Below are 17362 nucleotides of genomic sequence, written 5' to 3'. Positions count from 1 at the left end.
TACAGAAACCTTTGTTTGCAATTACAGAGATCATACGGTTCCTGTAGTTCTTGACCAGGTTTGCACACACTGCAGCAGGGATTTTGGCCCACTCCTCCATACAGACCTTCTCCAGATCCTTCAGGTTTCGGGGCTGTCGCTGGGCAATACGGACTTTCAGCTCCCGCCAAAGATTTTCTATTGGGTTCAGATCTGGAGACTGGCTAGGCCACTCCAGGACCTTGAGATGCTTCTTACGGAGCCACTCCTTAGTTGCCCTGGCTGTGTGTTTCGGGTCGTTGTCATGCTGGAAGACCCAGCCACGACCCATCTTCAATGCTCTTACTGATGGAAGGAGGTTGTTGGCCAAGATCTTGCGATATATGGCCCCATCCATCCTCCCCTCAATATGGTGCAGTCGTCCTGTCCTCTTTGCAGAAAAGCATCCCCAAAGAATGATGTTTCCACCTCCATGCTTCACGGTTGGGATGGTTCTCTATTAAAAGGTATCTCTATTTTTACTGAAGTATGACAATTGGGTACTTTTTCCACTCCTGAATCCAGGTGTGGAAAGCTCTTAGAGACTTACCCAGAAAGACTGACAGCTGTAATTGCTGCCAAAGGTGCTTCTACAAAGTATTGACTCAGGGGTCGGAATAGTTATGTAAATGAGATATTTCTGTATTTAATTTTCAAAACATTTGCTTTAAAAAAAACTTTGCCATTATGGGGTATTGTGTGTAGATGGGTGAGAAAATGCAGGCTGCAACACAAACTATGGAATAAGTCAAGGGGTATGAATAGTTTCTGAAGGCACTGTAGCTGCTTTGCTGCTTGCATGCGATTAGCTGTGGTTTTGAGGGTGGCATACAGCCTGGAAGACAGGCTTAAAATGTCCCATGATGGCTGAGATGCCCCAAGAGCTCTTAGCTCAAGGTAAGGGACATTTAGCTTGCTAACATTCTAACTTATAAACAGATAATGAACTCCAAACACAAATGAAAGCATGATGTTCGCATGAAATGTACCATCCATTAGTGTAACAATCAATAAAAACATATGCGCTGATCCACCATGGGCTCTGCCGCCTCAGCCATTCTGTCAATCTATCATCAATGTGTCCACTCCTATTTATAGTTTATTTCGTGATCTCAACAAAACAACTTTTTTTTCATGTCGTGATCATGAGATAATTTGTGATCTCGACAAAATTAGGACTTTATTCCACTCTGGACTCCTCTAGGTTAGCCGAATTATAAGTGGATTGCAAATCCAGCTAACATTCATTGGCATGTGGTGAGCAGACCATTCATTATAACTCAGGTTTCACTTATGTTTCTCAGCTATTGATGTGGACACCCGTGATTGTTCTTTGTTTATGACTCCAGTCAATAGCAAGGCTGGGCTCCAAACACTTAAGAGACACACCCTCGTCCACTTACCCTCGCCTTATGCCCTTGAGGGAATCCCCGTCGCCATTTTGGAGGGTGGTCCAAATGATTAGCCAAGCTAGGGAAGTTTGCAACGTAAGCCCCTCAGCCCTCGTTTTCAGTCGGCTTTGTGAGTGTATAATTATGTTCCCTCCGGGCCTGAAACTCCCCATGATTCAATTCGAGACAATCCGCTTAGAAAAGTCCGCGAAAACTTAAAAACAACATCAATGGAGAAGTCAACATACATGTGTAGGTAAAAACAAATGCAAATAAGTAACACATTTTGCTACTACGTAAAAAGTAAATATGTTTTTGTTTGGTTATCTTTTGGAAATTGTAGAAATAAAACATTTCCCTTCTTCAGAAGTTCCAGCTAGGCAGGCTAACGTTAGTTGGATAATTAATTTGCTAGCTATCATACAGTAGGCGTATATAAATCATTATATATTTAATATAAGTAGACATGCACTCATAATTGACTGTAGGGCATATAAAGCAACCACAAGCTACCGGTGGCTGAAAACACAATCATCACGAGATGAACGAGTGACGAATTTCCGGCCAAGGGTGGTCCATTTAAAAATCATTCCTTCCTCCCTCGCCCCTTGCCCTGCAAGTGTATACTCGTCAGACGTCATCAGAAGTGTCCACTTAATTTGAGGGCTGAGGGGATAGGGTGCGTCTTTTAAGTGTTTGGACCGTAGCCCAGGACTCAGCTCGACTGCCTCGTGGTTGGTACCACACAATGTAAAGTAACTACTCAGGAGCCTTGTGGTTTGAGTGTCCGTCCTGCGATTTGAAGGCTGGGAGTTCGATCTCCGGCCGAGTCGGTGCGTCTCTGCTTGGCATTCAGCATTAAGGAGATAGACTAGCGTCCTGTTCAGTGGGTGTGTTTGTACATCAAGCTGCCTCACGCTACAGAAATATGAGATCGGCTCACACAATGTAAAGGTCTTTAGCATCCACTGAGTACTACACATACAATCCATTATTACTAATGCGGTATCTTTCCATATTGCATTTTATTATGATTTGAACTCGTGCCATTTGAACCACCTTCACCTGTCTGTCAATGACCCTGTAATACAGTGTGTGTGTTCATATTCAACATCAAGCGTCATTAGGCCAACCTAACCCCCCACTGTCTGAACCAGTTACTGTTGACAACACACAACCCCTATTCAAGATCATTCTAAGATCAGGTCCCCCCTGTCCATAATCTTACTCATTCTGAATTGAAAGGCAAAACTGATCCTAGATCAGCACTCCTACTCCCCTCAATAAATATGGGCAATGATCTAGTTCAGTAATTATATTTTCAGAAGATCATTTTAGGGTAGCCAGTGTTCAAATCATATAGTTGGTATTTGACAGGTTGTGGTGTGGTTTTTGGGGTTGTTTTGTGACTCTGACTCCTCTGGGGAGGGAGACAGGAACAGCTTGGGCCTCAGCAGCAGGCACGACTCCAGTTCCCCTCACAGGGCACATCCTCTGCCAACATGGCACTCCTCCCACACTGCACCAGCAAACACACTCTCTTGTACACACGGACACACGTATACACACACACACACACACGCTCGCTACACAGAGACACAGACACACATGTAAGCAAGCACGCACAAACTGTACAATACATGCATACATACGCAGATGGTTAGATGTGCATGCTGACAATGGAACATATACTGTATCAATTGTGTGGAACTTTAGAATTCAAATGCTGCTTATATAAATGCTAATCAACTGTAGCCCAATATGGCTTGATGGTGGGTCCCACCTTATCTTGGCTTTAACCTCAGAACCTGGAACTAAATCTTGCACACGCTAAATAAATAGTTTCACATCTGTCACGAGAGATTATTTAAGCATACAAAAATGTAAAATACAATCAAGTCAATATGTCAACAATAAAAAATTCTAAACTCAATTATTTGTAGGTGGACTTCACATTTGACCTTGTCAGCATTTTCACTTTGACCTATTTTTTTGTAGCAGAAACAGCAGACACTGCTCAAGGTGATTAAAGCCCCCATGCAGTTTATAAAAAATGTGTCTATTAAATCACTGTATATATACACACAGTGCATTTGGAAAGTATTCAGACCCCTTGACTTTTCCACATGTTCTTAAGTTACAGCCTTTTTTAAATCTTTTTTTTAATCAATCTACACACAATACCCCATAATGACAAAGTAAAAACAGGTTTTTAGACGTTAACAAATCTATTAAAAATAAAACAGAAATACCTTATTTACATAAGTATTCAGACCCTTTGCTATGAGACTCAAAATTGAGCTCAGATGCATCCTGTTTCCATTTATCATCCTTGAGATGTTTCTACAGCTTGATTAGAGTCCACCTGTGGGAAATTCAATTGATTGGACATGATTTGAAAAGGCACACACCTTTCTATATAAGGTCCCACAGTTGACAGTGCATGTCAGAGCAAAAACCAAGCCATGAGGTCGAAGGAATTGTTCGTAGTTCTCCGAGACAGGATTGTGTCGAGGCACAGATCTGGGGAAGGGTACCAAAACATTTATGCAGCGTTGAAGATCCCCAAGAAAACAGTGGCCTCCATCATTCTCAAATGGAAGAAGTTTGGAACCACCCAGACTCTTCCTAGAGCTGGCCACCTGGCCAAACTGAGCAATCAGGGGAGAAGGGCCTTGGTCAGGAAGGTGACCAAGAACCCGATGGTCACTCTGACAGAGCTCTAGAGTTGCTCTGTGGAGATGGGAGAATCTTCGAGAAGGACAACCATCTCTGCAGCACTCCACCAATCAGGCCTTTATGCTAGAGTGGCCAGACGGAGGCCACTCCTCAGTAAAAAGCTGAGGATATGACAGCCCGCTTGGTCAAAAGGTACCTAAAGACTCTCAAACCATGAGAAAGAAGATTCTATGGTCTGATGAAACCAAAATTGAACTCTTTGGACTGAATGCCAAGCGTCACGTCTGGAAGAAACCTGGCACCATCGCTACGGTGAAGCATGGTGGTGGCAGCATCATGCTGTGGGGATGTTTTTCAGCAGCAGGGACTGGGAGACTCGTCAGGATCGAGGAAAGATGAACGGCGCAAAGTACAGAGAGATCCTTGATGAAAACCTGCTCAGGACCTCAGACTGGGGCGAAGGTTCACCTAACAGGACAATGACACTAAGCACACAGCCAAGACAACGCAGGAGTGGCTTCAGGACAAGTCTCAATGTCCTTGAGTGGCCCAGCCAGAGCCCAGACTTGAACCCGATCGAACATCTCTGGAGGACCTGAAAATAGCTGTGCAGTGCAAAATAGCTGTGCAATAGCTCCCCATCCACCCTGACAGAGCTTGAGAGGATCTGCAGAGAAGAATGGGAGAAACTCCCAAAAATACAGGTGTGCCAAGCTTGTAGCGTCATACACAAGAAAACTCAAGGCTGTAATAGCTGCCAAAGGTGCTACAACAAAGTACTGGAGTAAAGGGTCTGAATACTTATGTAAATTAATATTTCCACTTGTTTTTTTTGCAAAAGTTTATAAAAAGCTGTTTTTGCTTTGTCATTACGGGGTATTATTTCAATGTCTTCATTCAGACTCAATCATAGACACTCTTACTGACAATTGTGGCTGCTTTGTATGATGTATTGTTGTACTGTCTTAACCTTTGTGTTGTTGACTTTGCCCAATGCTTGTACCATGTTTTTGTGCTGCTCCCATGTCATGTGTTGCTACCATGCTGTGTTGTCATGTGTTGCTACCTTGTTGTGTCTTAAGTCTCTATGTAGTGTTGTGTCTCTTTTGTTGTGATGGTGTGTTTTGTCCTATATTTATATTGTATTTATTTTTTTAAAGCCCAGGCCCCCGTCCCCGCAGGAGGCCTTTTGGTAGGCCGTCATTGTAAATAAGAATTTGTTCTTAACTGACTTGCCTAATTAAATAAAAGTATTGTGTGTAGATCCAGAAAAAAAACTATTTTATCCATTTTAGAGTAAGGCTTTAACAAGTCAAGGGGTCTGAATACTTTGTGTGGGCATGGGGATACAAATGTGAAATATTTTCATACAGTCCTGATTGGCTGATAGACTTGTCTAAAGCCCTCCCCCTTATCCCTTAAAAGAAAAACGTGACAAACTTCCAGAGGTGTGAAGGATACTTTGTTTTGTCATCAAAACAAAAAAGGCATACAGCACGCATCTTAACTTGCTATATCATTGAATTGTTTTCAATAAATCATCAGAAGATGCAGGACCAGAACAGCCTTCTTGCATGGTGGACCATCCTGGCCTATACCCTGTCTATTCATTGCAGAATGCCATGATCATCTGCTGAGCAGATTATAGGCCTCTGCATCTCAGAGGCCTAACATGGCAAGTAATACTTCACTAGCTGTGTTAGGCCTCTGAGACGCAGAGGCCCATGATATAATCTTCAGCGTCATCAAAGTCCAAATGATCATTTTGCAAAATAGACTGATACTGGAGATGACTCATTCTAAAAAATTGAAATAAATTAACACTCTTGAATTATATCATTTGGAATGTTTGTTGCTGAAAGTAAATAAAGGAACGAGACTGCAACGTAAGGTTGTCTTGCTTCATAAATTCTCGTCAGTTATTACATAACATCCAGATCATAAACAAGGTTATAATGAAAGTCAAAATCATGGCATGTAAGTATCTTTTCAAGTTATTGTTTTACAACTCAAGCTCTGGAAAGGATAACGCACAGTAAAAGGAACTTCTATTCCGATCCTTACAAAATAAGGAACACGTGTTTTAGTGAATGATGATACTTTTTTTAATTTTTTTTAACTCTGGAATTTTCTGTGATCAGACACTTTCTTATCCATATGGTAAATTAAACATATCTGGACCAAAACAAAAAAACAGAAACCATTGAGTCTTAAATGTGATGAGGAAATAAATACACAAGTAATATAATATTAATAAAACAATACATTTATTGAAAGATGAACATAAGGGGAATACATTGTCTCATTCAAAGATGAAAACAAAAGCGCAAGTTACCTCACTATCATAATCATAAAATCATACACAACTGTCTGCCCTCACATTCACACCTGGATTGTATGTGTGCCATTCAGTGGGTGAATTGGCAAGACAAATTGTTTTTATGGAGTATGATAGTAGGTACGTATATACTGAGTATAACAAACATTAGAAACACTAATGTTTTTGCCCTCAGAACGGCCTCAATTTGTTGAGGCATGGACTCTACAAGGCGTCGAAAGCGTTCCACAGGGATGCTGGCTCATGTTGACTCCAATGCTTCCCACAGTTGTGTCAAGTTGGCTGGATTTCCTTTCGGTGGTGGACCATTCTTGATACACACGGGAAACTGTTGAGAGTGAAAACCCAGCAGCATTGCAGCTCTTCACATAAACCGGTGTGCCTGGCACCTACTACCATACCCCGTTCAAAAGGTACTTCATTTATTTGTCTTGCCCATTCACCCTCTGAATGGCACATATACAATCCATGTCTCAATTGTCTCAAAGCTTAAGAATCCTTCTTTAACCTGTCTCCTCCCCTTCATCTACACTGATTGAAGTGGATTTAACAAGTGACATCAATAAGGGATCATAGCTTTCACCTGGTCAGTCTGTGTCAAGGAAAGATATACTCAGTGTATAGCCAACACCTATGTATCAACTGCTTTGGTAACATGGCATGACAACTAAGATCTGGGACCAGGCTAGATCATTTCTATGACCTGCACCATCAGCTTGGTATGTACAGGAGCCACCTCCACCAGAATCAACCTAGGACGGTTACGAGGGAACAAGTGCAGCTGCTTCGTTGCCAGTCGATGTTCACCCGTCTGTCCCGTGTGTGTTTGTGTCTCACACATCGTCCTCTTCTTCACAAAGTAGCTCCTCATCAAAAGACTCCTCCTCCAAGAAGTCCATGACCTCATGGTCCTCATCCTGCAGCTCCTCATCAGCGATGACCCTTTAGCACGAAATAAAGGGGATCATGAATGGAGGTGAATTGTGTAGCTACAAGCTATCAACCTTTTGCAAGGTGACAAAGTTACATTTTACAATCCTAAAGTTATAATCCGAACATTTGAGAAAACATGTAACAACTTCCTATCCGACGGTCCAAAACTTAAAAACGTAAATAATATGATCATGTATGCCCGTAGCAAAGTCAAACCAGCTAGACCGCTAGCCTAAGCTTTCATAAGTCATATGATGTATCATAAAGGTTATACATTCATTCTTGCATTCAACAGCCAGAAGGCAAATTATTTTTTAGGAATCATATCACAGATAAACATACACCTATTGAGAGATCTAGCCATGTAAACTCAGCAAAAAAAAGAAACGTCCTTTTTCAGGACCCCTGTCCTTCAAAGTCAATTCGTAAAAATCCAAATAACTTCACAGATCTTCATTGTAAAGGGTTTAAACACTGTTTCCCATGCTTGTTCATTGAACCATAAACAATTAATGAACATGCATCTGTGGAGCATTCGTTAAGACACTAACAGCTTACAGACGGTAGGCAATTAAGGTCACAGTTATGAAAACTTAGGACACTAAAGAGGCCTTTCTACTGACTCTGAAAAACACCAAAAGAAAGATGCCTAGGGTCCCTGCTCATCTGTGTGAATGTGCCGTAGGCATGCTGCTAGGAGGCATGAGGACTGCAGATGTGGCCAGGGCAATAAATTGCAATGTCCGTACTGTGAGATGCCTAAGACAGCGCTACAGGGAGACAGGACAGACAGCTGATCGTCCTCACAGTGGCAGACCACGTGTAACAACACCTGCACAGGATCGGTACATCCGAACATCACACCTGCGGGACAGGTACAGGATGCAACAACAACTTCCCGAGTTACACCAGGAACGCACAATCCCTCCATCTGTGCTCAGACTGTCCGCAATAGGCTGAGAGAAGCAGGACTGAGGGCTTGTAGGCCTGTTGTAAGGCAGATCCTCACCAGACATCACCGGCAACAACCTCGCCTCTGGGCACAAACCAACTGTCGCTGAACCAGACAGGACTGGCAAAAAGTGCTCTTCATAGACGAGTCACAGTTGTCTCACCAGGGGTGATGGTCGGATTCGCGTTTATTGTCAAAGGAATGAGCGTTACACCAAGGCCTGTACTCTGGAGCGGGATCGATTTGGAGGTGGAGAGTCCGTCATTGTCTGGGGCAGTGTGTCACAGCATCATCAGACTGAGCTTGTTGTCATTGCAGGCAATCTCAACGCTGTGCATTACAGGGAAGACATCCTCCTCCCTCATGTGGTACCCTTCCTGCAGGCTCAGGAAGGGTACCACATGAGGGACACACTATTCCATTTCTGTTAGTCACATGTCTGTGGAACTTGCTCAGTTTATGTCTCAGTTGTTGAATCTTATGTTCATACATATATTTACACGTGTTAAGTTTGCTGAAAAGAAAAACGCAGTTGACAGTGAGAGGATGTTTATTTTTTTGCTGAGTTTAGATAGCTAGTAGCTACTAAGCCAATCACAAGCCAGTTTGTTTTGGCTCAAATACCTGATGGCAAGTACACTTCAATTTGTCAATTTCAGCATGTTATTTGGTACAGTCAAAGAAAACAAATCAAGTAGCCTACCTTGGTTCGTTTTGGGTAACTGACTGACTGCAGTTTGAACAGCAGACAGTTTGGCTCCCCCGTTTGTTTGTGAGCTATCAGTACCTTTATGTTTGCTAGCTAGCTAACCCATTCATAGACGTTAACTACCTTTAGCGCCTATTGACAACAGTATCTTCTGACAGGGGGAGTTTTGTAAAGAGCCCCAGCACTCATTCTGAATGTTAAAACGCATCGCTTACGGTAAGGTTATGAAAACATACGGAATGTATCTTTCACATCAGCGAGAAATAATACATTTTTAAAAACTCAAGGTTAATTTACTAAACACCTTTATAGGGCTATTAGGGCTCCCACACAGCAATATGTCCATGTTACTGCGCTTGTTTACGGAAAACAGACTAAGACAGAGGCGTACCTGCGCTAATTAGCTATCTCCAAAACACCTGTGTGTAAATGGAAAACGGACACTACAAACGTGTTGTCACTAAAACAATACTGTCGGCTGCAACTGTGTTAAAACAGTAATTGTATATTTTTACATTGTTTTTATGTGACATAAAAGTAGAGGACTTTGTTTCTAGAACCATAGCGTAATTGAGAATCGGTTCACGTTTACACATTTAGATGGAGTATTTGGTTGTTTTAGCTGCCAGGCTCTAAAAATAACATGTAAGGTCCTTGGACTATAAGGAGTAACTTTAGGCTCCTTTAGTTCATTATTGAGCTAGCTAGCTAAGTTAGGTAGCTAACATTACACTATAGTGGCCTGAATACAATGACATTGCTAAAGTAAGCAAATAATTAGTAGGAAAAACCTGTCATCATTATGTTGTAAAATTTACTTTGCTAGCTAATGGCAACATTGCCATCTATCTAAAGTAACGTAAACTCGTACATCGCCTTGGTCCGTACAATTGCCCTTATTTTAGCGCCCCAAAAACGTAATACTTCCAGATCAACTGTAATCAATACCATTGTAAAGCACAATTTCTCCCCTTTCCAACATTATCAATTACATGACCTAAACACTGCCCGTTTCTGCATAATTCAAGCAGGCAATGAGCCCCGTCGGGTACTTTTAAAAATGGCGGGTGGGGAAGCGAAACTAATGCGTGGTAGTGAGAAGGAGAGAGGTTGTGTGGGAAAATTGCTTTTTTTCACTCGATCTGTCCAACTTATCACCTTATCGCCTCTAAAATGTAAATAAAACACTATAAAGAGTTTATATAATGTGTCATTACATACCTATTTGGAGGTTTGTGTCGAATTTGAATCGGGTTTTTAGGGCGGTGCTAAAGTGATCTTAGAAGTAAACAGCGGCTTTGAGAATGATCGCATGCAATGATGACGCAGAAAATGACTAGGTATCCCCCCCTTACCCCCGTCACTGTCCATTTCTTGTTTTTAAACGATGAGAGAAGTGCTACACCTGGTGGAGAGAGATTGTAAGACAGAAATAGTTGCTTTATGCGTGCTGTACGTTACGACATGACACGATGTAACGGAGGGTCCATCTTTTCAACTTTTCTCCAATACTATAGAGCCATTACCATGTCGATCAACGCTTGAATAGAAACCTAGTTCCCACCCCCGATTTTGAAGTGAACACAGTCGCTACAGTCCCATTAGTTTTCTCTGTAGCCTCGTTTGAATGTTGCGGTTGCGCACATTTGTACGGAATGGGGTGAGTTTACGTTACGTCTAAAATAGCTGATGTTAACTAGCTAGCTACAATCTGGTCCTCCTGTCCCCTCAATCTTAGCTAGCTAGCTACATTTTTACTGTGAATACATTTTCTGGCGACATCACAATGACAAAAAGTTTTTACTGCTAATTATTCGCCTCCTTTATTAATGTCATGTTTCTCAAATTCAATTTAAATAATTGCATTGAGTAGTAGAATGTTCATTCAGACATCGGCCCTGAAGATAACTTTCAAAAGAATATTGTGCAAAGCGTGAAACCCATGACTAGCATGTCCTTTACTTTTGATAATAGAAAAATAACTATCTAGACACTTACTTCATGAATGGTTGCTGCTGCCGGTTTCAAGCTCCATGAGGCACAACCTTGATGGAGCTGCTGTGAAATCCACGTAAGTACCCGCTGACTAAAGTTAGTATGCATGCATCGCGTACACACGCTTGCTTATGACCGAAGGCACTTGTACAAGACGGAAGAAGTACATGCACGCAATGCATGCATATCAACTGAAGTCAGCAAGTGTTTACATGGTTTTGCGCATGAGACTGGTGATAGAAATTTTTACTTTAGTACCGGCGCTCTGAAAAGTCGGGTAAACAATACTTTCCTGTGGTTATTCAGTCTCATATTTCGACCATCTGAAGGACCAACACCACGGACAACCAGTCCAGTAGAGTAAGTTCAACATTGTAGCTTGTAAGGAACATTAAGATTTTGCAGTCATTAGTTTCAGGCTGTATATACCAATGAATAGTGTATTACAGCCTGATTAATCAGACTAGGACCACACATGTCTGACGTAAATACAGTTGAAGTCGGAAGTTTACACAACCTAAGTGTTTCAACCACTCCACAAATTTCTAGTTAACAAACTATAGTTTTGGCAAGTCATCTACTTTGTGCATGACACAAGTAATTTTTCCAACAATTGTTTACAGACAGATTATTTCACTGTATCACAATTCCAGTGTGTCAGAAGTTTACATACACTAAGTCGACTGTGCCTTTTAAACAGCTTGGAAAATTCCAGAAAATTATGTCATGGCTTTAGAAGCTTCTGATAGGCTAATTGACATCATTCGAGTCAATTGGAGGTGTACCTGTGGAGGTATTTCAAGGCCTGCCTTCAAACTCAGTGCCTCTTTGCTTGACATCATGGGAAAAGCAAAAGAAATCAGCCAAGGCCTCAGAAAAAAAATTGTAGACCACCACAAGTCTGGTTCATCCTTGGGAGCAATTTCCAAATGCCTGAAGGTACCATGTTCATCTGTACAAACAATAGTACACAAGTATAAACACCATGGGACCACACGGCTGTCATACCGTTCAGGAAGGAGACGCGTTCTGCCTCCTAGAGATGAACGTACTTTGGTGCGAAAAGTGCAAATCAATCCCAGAACAACAGCAAAGTTCCTTGTGAAGATGCTGGAGGAAACAGGTACAAAAGTATCTATATCCACAGTAAAACGAGTCCTATATCGACATAACCTGAAAGGCCGCTCAGCAAGGAAGAACCCACTGCTCCAAAACCGTCATAAAAAAAGCCAGACTACGGTTTGCAACTGCACATGGGGACAAAGATTTTACTTTTTGGAGACATGTCCTCTGGTCTGATGAAACAAAAATAGAACTGTTTGGCCATAATGACCATCATTATGTTGAGGAAAAAGGGGGACGCTTGCAAGCTGAAGAACACCATCCCAACCGTGAAGCACGGGGGTGGCAGCATCATGTTGTGGGGGTGCTTTGCTTCAGGGGGGACTGGTGCACTTCACAAAATAGATGACATCATGTGGTAGGAAAACTATGTGGATATATTGAAGCAACATCAAGACATCAGTCAGGAAGTTAACGCTTGGTTGCAAATGGGTCTTCCAAATCGACAATGACCCCAAGCATACTTCCAAAGTTGTGGCAAAATGGCTTAAGGACAACAAAGTCAAGGTATTGGAGTGGCCATCACAAAACCCTGACCTCAATCCTATAGAATATTTGTGGGTGGAACTGAAAAAGCGTGTGCGAGCAAGGAGGCCTACAAACCTGACTCAGTTACACCAGCTCTGTCAGGAGAAATGGGCCAAAATTCACCCCACTTATTGGGGGAAGTTTAACCCAAGTTAAACAATTTAAATGCAATGCTACCAAATACTAATTGAGTGTTTGTAAACTTCTGGCCCACTGGGAATGTGAAGAAATAAATCACTACTTTTATTCTGACATTTCATTCTTAAAATAAAGTGGTGATCCTAACTGACTTAAGACAGGGAATTTTTACTAGGATTAAATGTCAGGAATTGTGAAAAACTGAGTTTAAATGTATTTGGGTAAGGTGTATGTAAACTTCCGACTTCAACTGTAGCTCCCAACAAACTCTGGCTGAGTCCATTGTTTCAATCTGCCTTGTTGAAATGTCAATTTAGTTTGAACACAAGGGCAACATCCCTTTTGCTACTGTTAGTTCCAGTTTATCATTTATGAGCTTCAGATTTGTGACCACAACAATTGTACAAGTATGTTTTAGGCCGGGTGTGGCAGCGACGCTAATAGCATTAACATGTGCAGGTGAGAAGCAGGTCTCGAACACACTTCTGCACAGTTTGCTGAGCATTCACTCAAGGGCGTTCTACACAGGGGTTCCTATTTATAAGAACATAGGCCTAGTAGTTATCAAGATGACTCTGCCTCATCTCTCCATCAAAAGGCAGTTCTGCGAACTGTTCTCCCTGACACTAAACAATTTAGCCGACTTTCTCAAGGGCATTACACCCTCATATTCCTACCTAATGTTCTGCTTAAAACAATTCACCGGCAGCTCGAGACTCATTATTGAAAGGTGTATCCTCACTGGAGAAATTCCATTAGATCCATATCATGTCTCAGGCATGTAATTAATAAACTAGCAATTTATCAGAGTAAACAAACCTATTCAGATCCTAATACCATGTAAGAACTGGACGGATACAGTTGTGGGTACTTCATGATATTTAACCATTAACGGTTTGATTCATCAAAGTAATGGCTTTAATGGAATGTCCTTTGCCCCATGTAAACCCTTCCCTGGGGACCGTTCTTCAACGCAACTTCATATGGGCACTTCGTTTTAATTGAACATGTATAGTGTGCAGGATAATTAGGTGAGAATCAAACGCTTAAAAAAGTCAGAGCATGAACCTATGCATGAAGAGATTCCCAAAAGCCTGGCAATGAGCAGGGTGTAAAATGATTCACTATGACAAATCAAAGCCCTGCGAATCTCTGAGTGTATGTAGAGGCTCACAGCATGTCTCTGTGTCACTCAGACCCCATCTCAGACAGCTCAGGAGCTCCACTACACACCAGGGTCCACTGAGTAAAAGGCATATTTCACCTGAAATTAAAAGTTTGCCAGACTTTTTCCATACCTTAAATGTGGTCTAAGTCAAGCTGAACCCATATACCACACCATCTGTGGTTGTAGTTCCCATATGCATTAGGAGACCTTTACAATCTCCAAACTGGAATGAAAGATATCTATTTACATAGTGGCTTACATGGTCCCCATCTTCCCTACTCATTTTGACTTCAGTGTGAACTATCCCTTTAAGGAGAACTAATATGGCTACTCATAACAGGTTGCTAGGCAACTGAAAGGATTAGGCTGTCTGTGAGCCGACACTCAGCCCACCGGGGCCATACAATATTACCTCCCCCACCCCTTTTAAATACATTAAGAATTGGGAATTACCAATGCATCCGGAGAGCTCAGAAAGAGGGTTGACTCAATTCTGGGTATTGAAATACTACCTCAGTCAACTCCCCCACATAAGCACAGACTGCATCATATCCATTGCATAACTAGAAACTGTCGAGCTGTAATCTTCAAAATTTGAACAGTACTTCCTACCTGTGCATGCATGCATGCACACTTCCTTATTCAAGTTCATTTGGGTTTGTAAAGTTGATGTGATACAAAAAGTAAACATTAAATACAATGAGCAAAAGAAAGGAAGGGCTATGCAAAACAACATAGCATTCAGTCCGAGAAATAAGTTATTTGATTCAATATTCAGTCTGTGCACTGTTCCGGCCTTTTCAACACACCGCAGGTCTGGTTAATAAGCTAATTGGGTAATGTTATGTTACTATATAAAACCAGCCCGCTTGCCTAGACCATACAGGGACACTGCCATCTTCCCTGCCTCTCTTCTTGAAACAATGATTTGTTTAGAGCAGGGAGGGACCTCCAGAGCCTAATCAAGGAGGCTGACATTTTGTATTCAAAAACGGCTTATCAAAGGTCAGAGTATATCCTGAGCTTGGCTTGACTCCCATCCGCTGTAGTGACTGATCAGGATTCTGTCATTTATGGTTGGCAAGACATTGAGGGAACGTCCTTATCACAAGGTAGCAGCCCGTCAATAACACTCAAGTCACATCCATTCAAATTGGGAAGGGATTGGTCCATTTCATTTCGATCACTTTTTGACCGCAACCCTTTTGATTTGAACAAAACTTTCCATACATATTTCCCATGGTAGAAGTGGTCAGAAAGTGCCTTTTTGGACCTGAATGCCAAAACATTCAGGAGATATAGGTGCTCAAAGTTGATACATTTTGCATACCCCACCATACATACTCTGGACGGTTCTGACTTAGAATATGTGGACAACTACAAATACCTAGGTGTCTGGTTAACTCTTTACCTGATGCATTTGCACACACACCCTTGTCACTGTCCCATATCTCCTTTCCCATTGACATTTATGATAAACATTGTTGATGGGACCAAGTGCTAAGGCTTTATGAAGCCATTATAAACCTAAATAGATGCTGCAGAAATCATTGCAAATGTCATATAAATGCTATATAAAGTGTGACAAGTTTATGCTACTTTTGACAAAGCATCAGATATAAGGACCTTTTATGCCACCCTTTATAAGTTGTAATTCGTGCGCCCATCCCAAAATTGCCTTCGAGCTACCTAAATGGCCCAAGGCTATAATGACAATTTAGACTGTTATTTCATTCACAACATTGCTTTTCCATCTGTGACAGTCAGTGTATAGCAGTTTTGAACATGTAGCATAGGCTATCAGTGTTTGGGAGGCTACTCTGAAAATATAGTTTACAAAGCTAAACAATTACTTCACACGGGAAGAAGTTCAGCTACACTAAAGCTACACTAACGTTACCCTTATAATTATCAACACAATGACTGCTTGTTTTGTCATCACGAACTGAAATTAGGCAAACTATTAGAATTTTAGAAACCAGGTCTGTAATGGGGATGGTTTGGGGAATTATTTAAACTAGGCAAGTGAGTTAAGAACAAATTCTTATTTACAATGACAGCCTACCCCGGCCAAACCCTAACCCGGGCGACGCTGAGCCAATTGTGCGCCGCCCTATCGGACTTCCAATCACGACCGGTTGTGATACAGCCTGGAATTGAACCAGGGTCTGTAGTGACACCTCTAGCACTGAGACACAGTGCCTTAGACTGTTGCGCCACTCCGGAGGCCACCTCAGAAATTTAACGAGGATCCTATGGAGTTATAATGATGAATTTAGCCTTAAAATACTTTTGTGAAACCGGACCCAGGTCTATTGATTTCGTATTGAAGACTGTAAACCACCTGTGGAATGTTTAAAGTTTGAATTCCCCATTCACAGCAGTTTCAGTAGTCCAGGAGAACACTTTAGTTTATAGTGTTGGAGTAATTAACTAGTTCAACTTGTAATTTAATTACATTTTACAATTGTTTGTGGTAGTTGAACTAAATTCAAATATTGTTATTGTTTTAATGTTGCATTTGATAACGCTCGTAATCTAACGCCTGCCTAGACTCGTAGAATCGCAACATTTTTTGCCCTCCCGCAACACTTTATAACCAGAAGACTAACGCTAAACAGAATCACATGGTTTATCTGCCCCTCTGTAACCACGGATAACTTCAGAACAAAGTTGACTACAAATAAAGTTGCAAGTGATACAATCGACGTATACAATTTTAAACCGAGTTGAACGCATTCAAATAAGTACAGCAGACTGTAGGCCTATTTAAATGATATAAATACATTTCATGTTCAATCGATGAAGTTATTTTTTGCTACTTGTAGGCTGTCTAATTTGTTTCAATATATTTAATTAAGATTTAGCGCATTATTACAGGGTAAGCGTTAGAATAAGCCGCATCAATATTTACAGCTATAGGCGATATCTTTCTAGGAGTTGATCCGTCGTCAGTATTGTGGAATAATTTAAAGGTAAGATTTGAAAGGAGAAAGCTGATCCGAGAGCAGCGTTGCCTTTCTTTCGATCCTATGTTACGAATACAATCGAGTGACGGGTCGAGCCTCGAGGACAGAACCGACTTGACAAACACTCACCCGCTGTAGTGCGCTTTAATTTTCACGTACTCCGAGCCCAGGTCCATCATGGATCCGTAACTTGAATGCATTGTAATCCAGGATATAAACTACCAGGCAACTAAACAAACCTGTATCAACAGGCCTCACTTGAAGATAAAAGTTTCTATGGCACATTTGGGATTTACCAATCGATAACTACCAGGTTACGGCGGTGTGTCATGCATGAACTATCCTACTGACTGGCATGCATGGAATTCTCACGTAACATTTAAGATTCGTCATTCTGGACTCGAGCGTTTCCGATGATTGTG

At 41.5% G+C, this 17362-nt stretch overlaps 1 protein-coding gene across 1 annotated transcript in view; it reads right to left on the bottom strand.

Moving 5' to 3' along the window:
* LOC120060873 (protein kinase C zeta type-like) overlaps positions 1–17119 on the bottom strand; it is a 136396-nt gene extending 119277 nt beyond the window's left edge. Inside the window, exons 1-2 of the mRNA XM_039010280.1 lie at positions 17070–17119; positions 7264–7368 (exon numbers count right to left, since the gene is read on the bottom strand). Coding sequence (XP_038866208.1) covers positions 7264–7368; positions 17070–17119 — 155 coding nt within the window. The remainder of the gene's footprint in view (positions 1–7263; positions 7369–17069) is intronic.
* Between the last annotated feature and the right edge of the window lie 243 nt (positions 17120–17362).

This window comes from Salvelinus namaycush, chromosome 16 (assembly GCF_016432855.1).
Source record: "Salvelinus namaycush isolate Seneca chromosome 16, SaNama_1.0, whole genome shotgun sequence".
NCBI lineage: Eukaryota > Metazoa > Chordata > Actinopteri > Salmoniformes > Salmonidae > Salvelinus > Salvelinus namaycush.
Note: the sequence above shows the minus strand (reverse complement) of the source record. Positions and strands in the feature narration are given on the sequence as shown.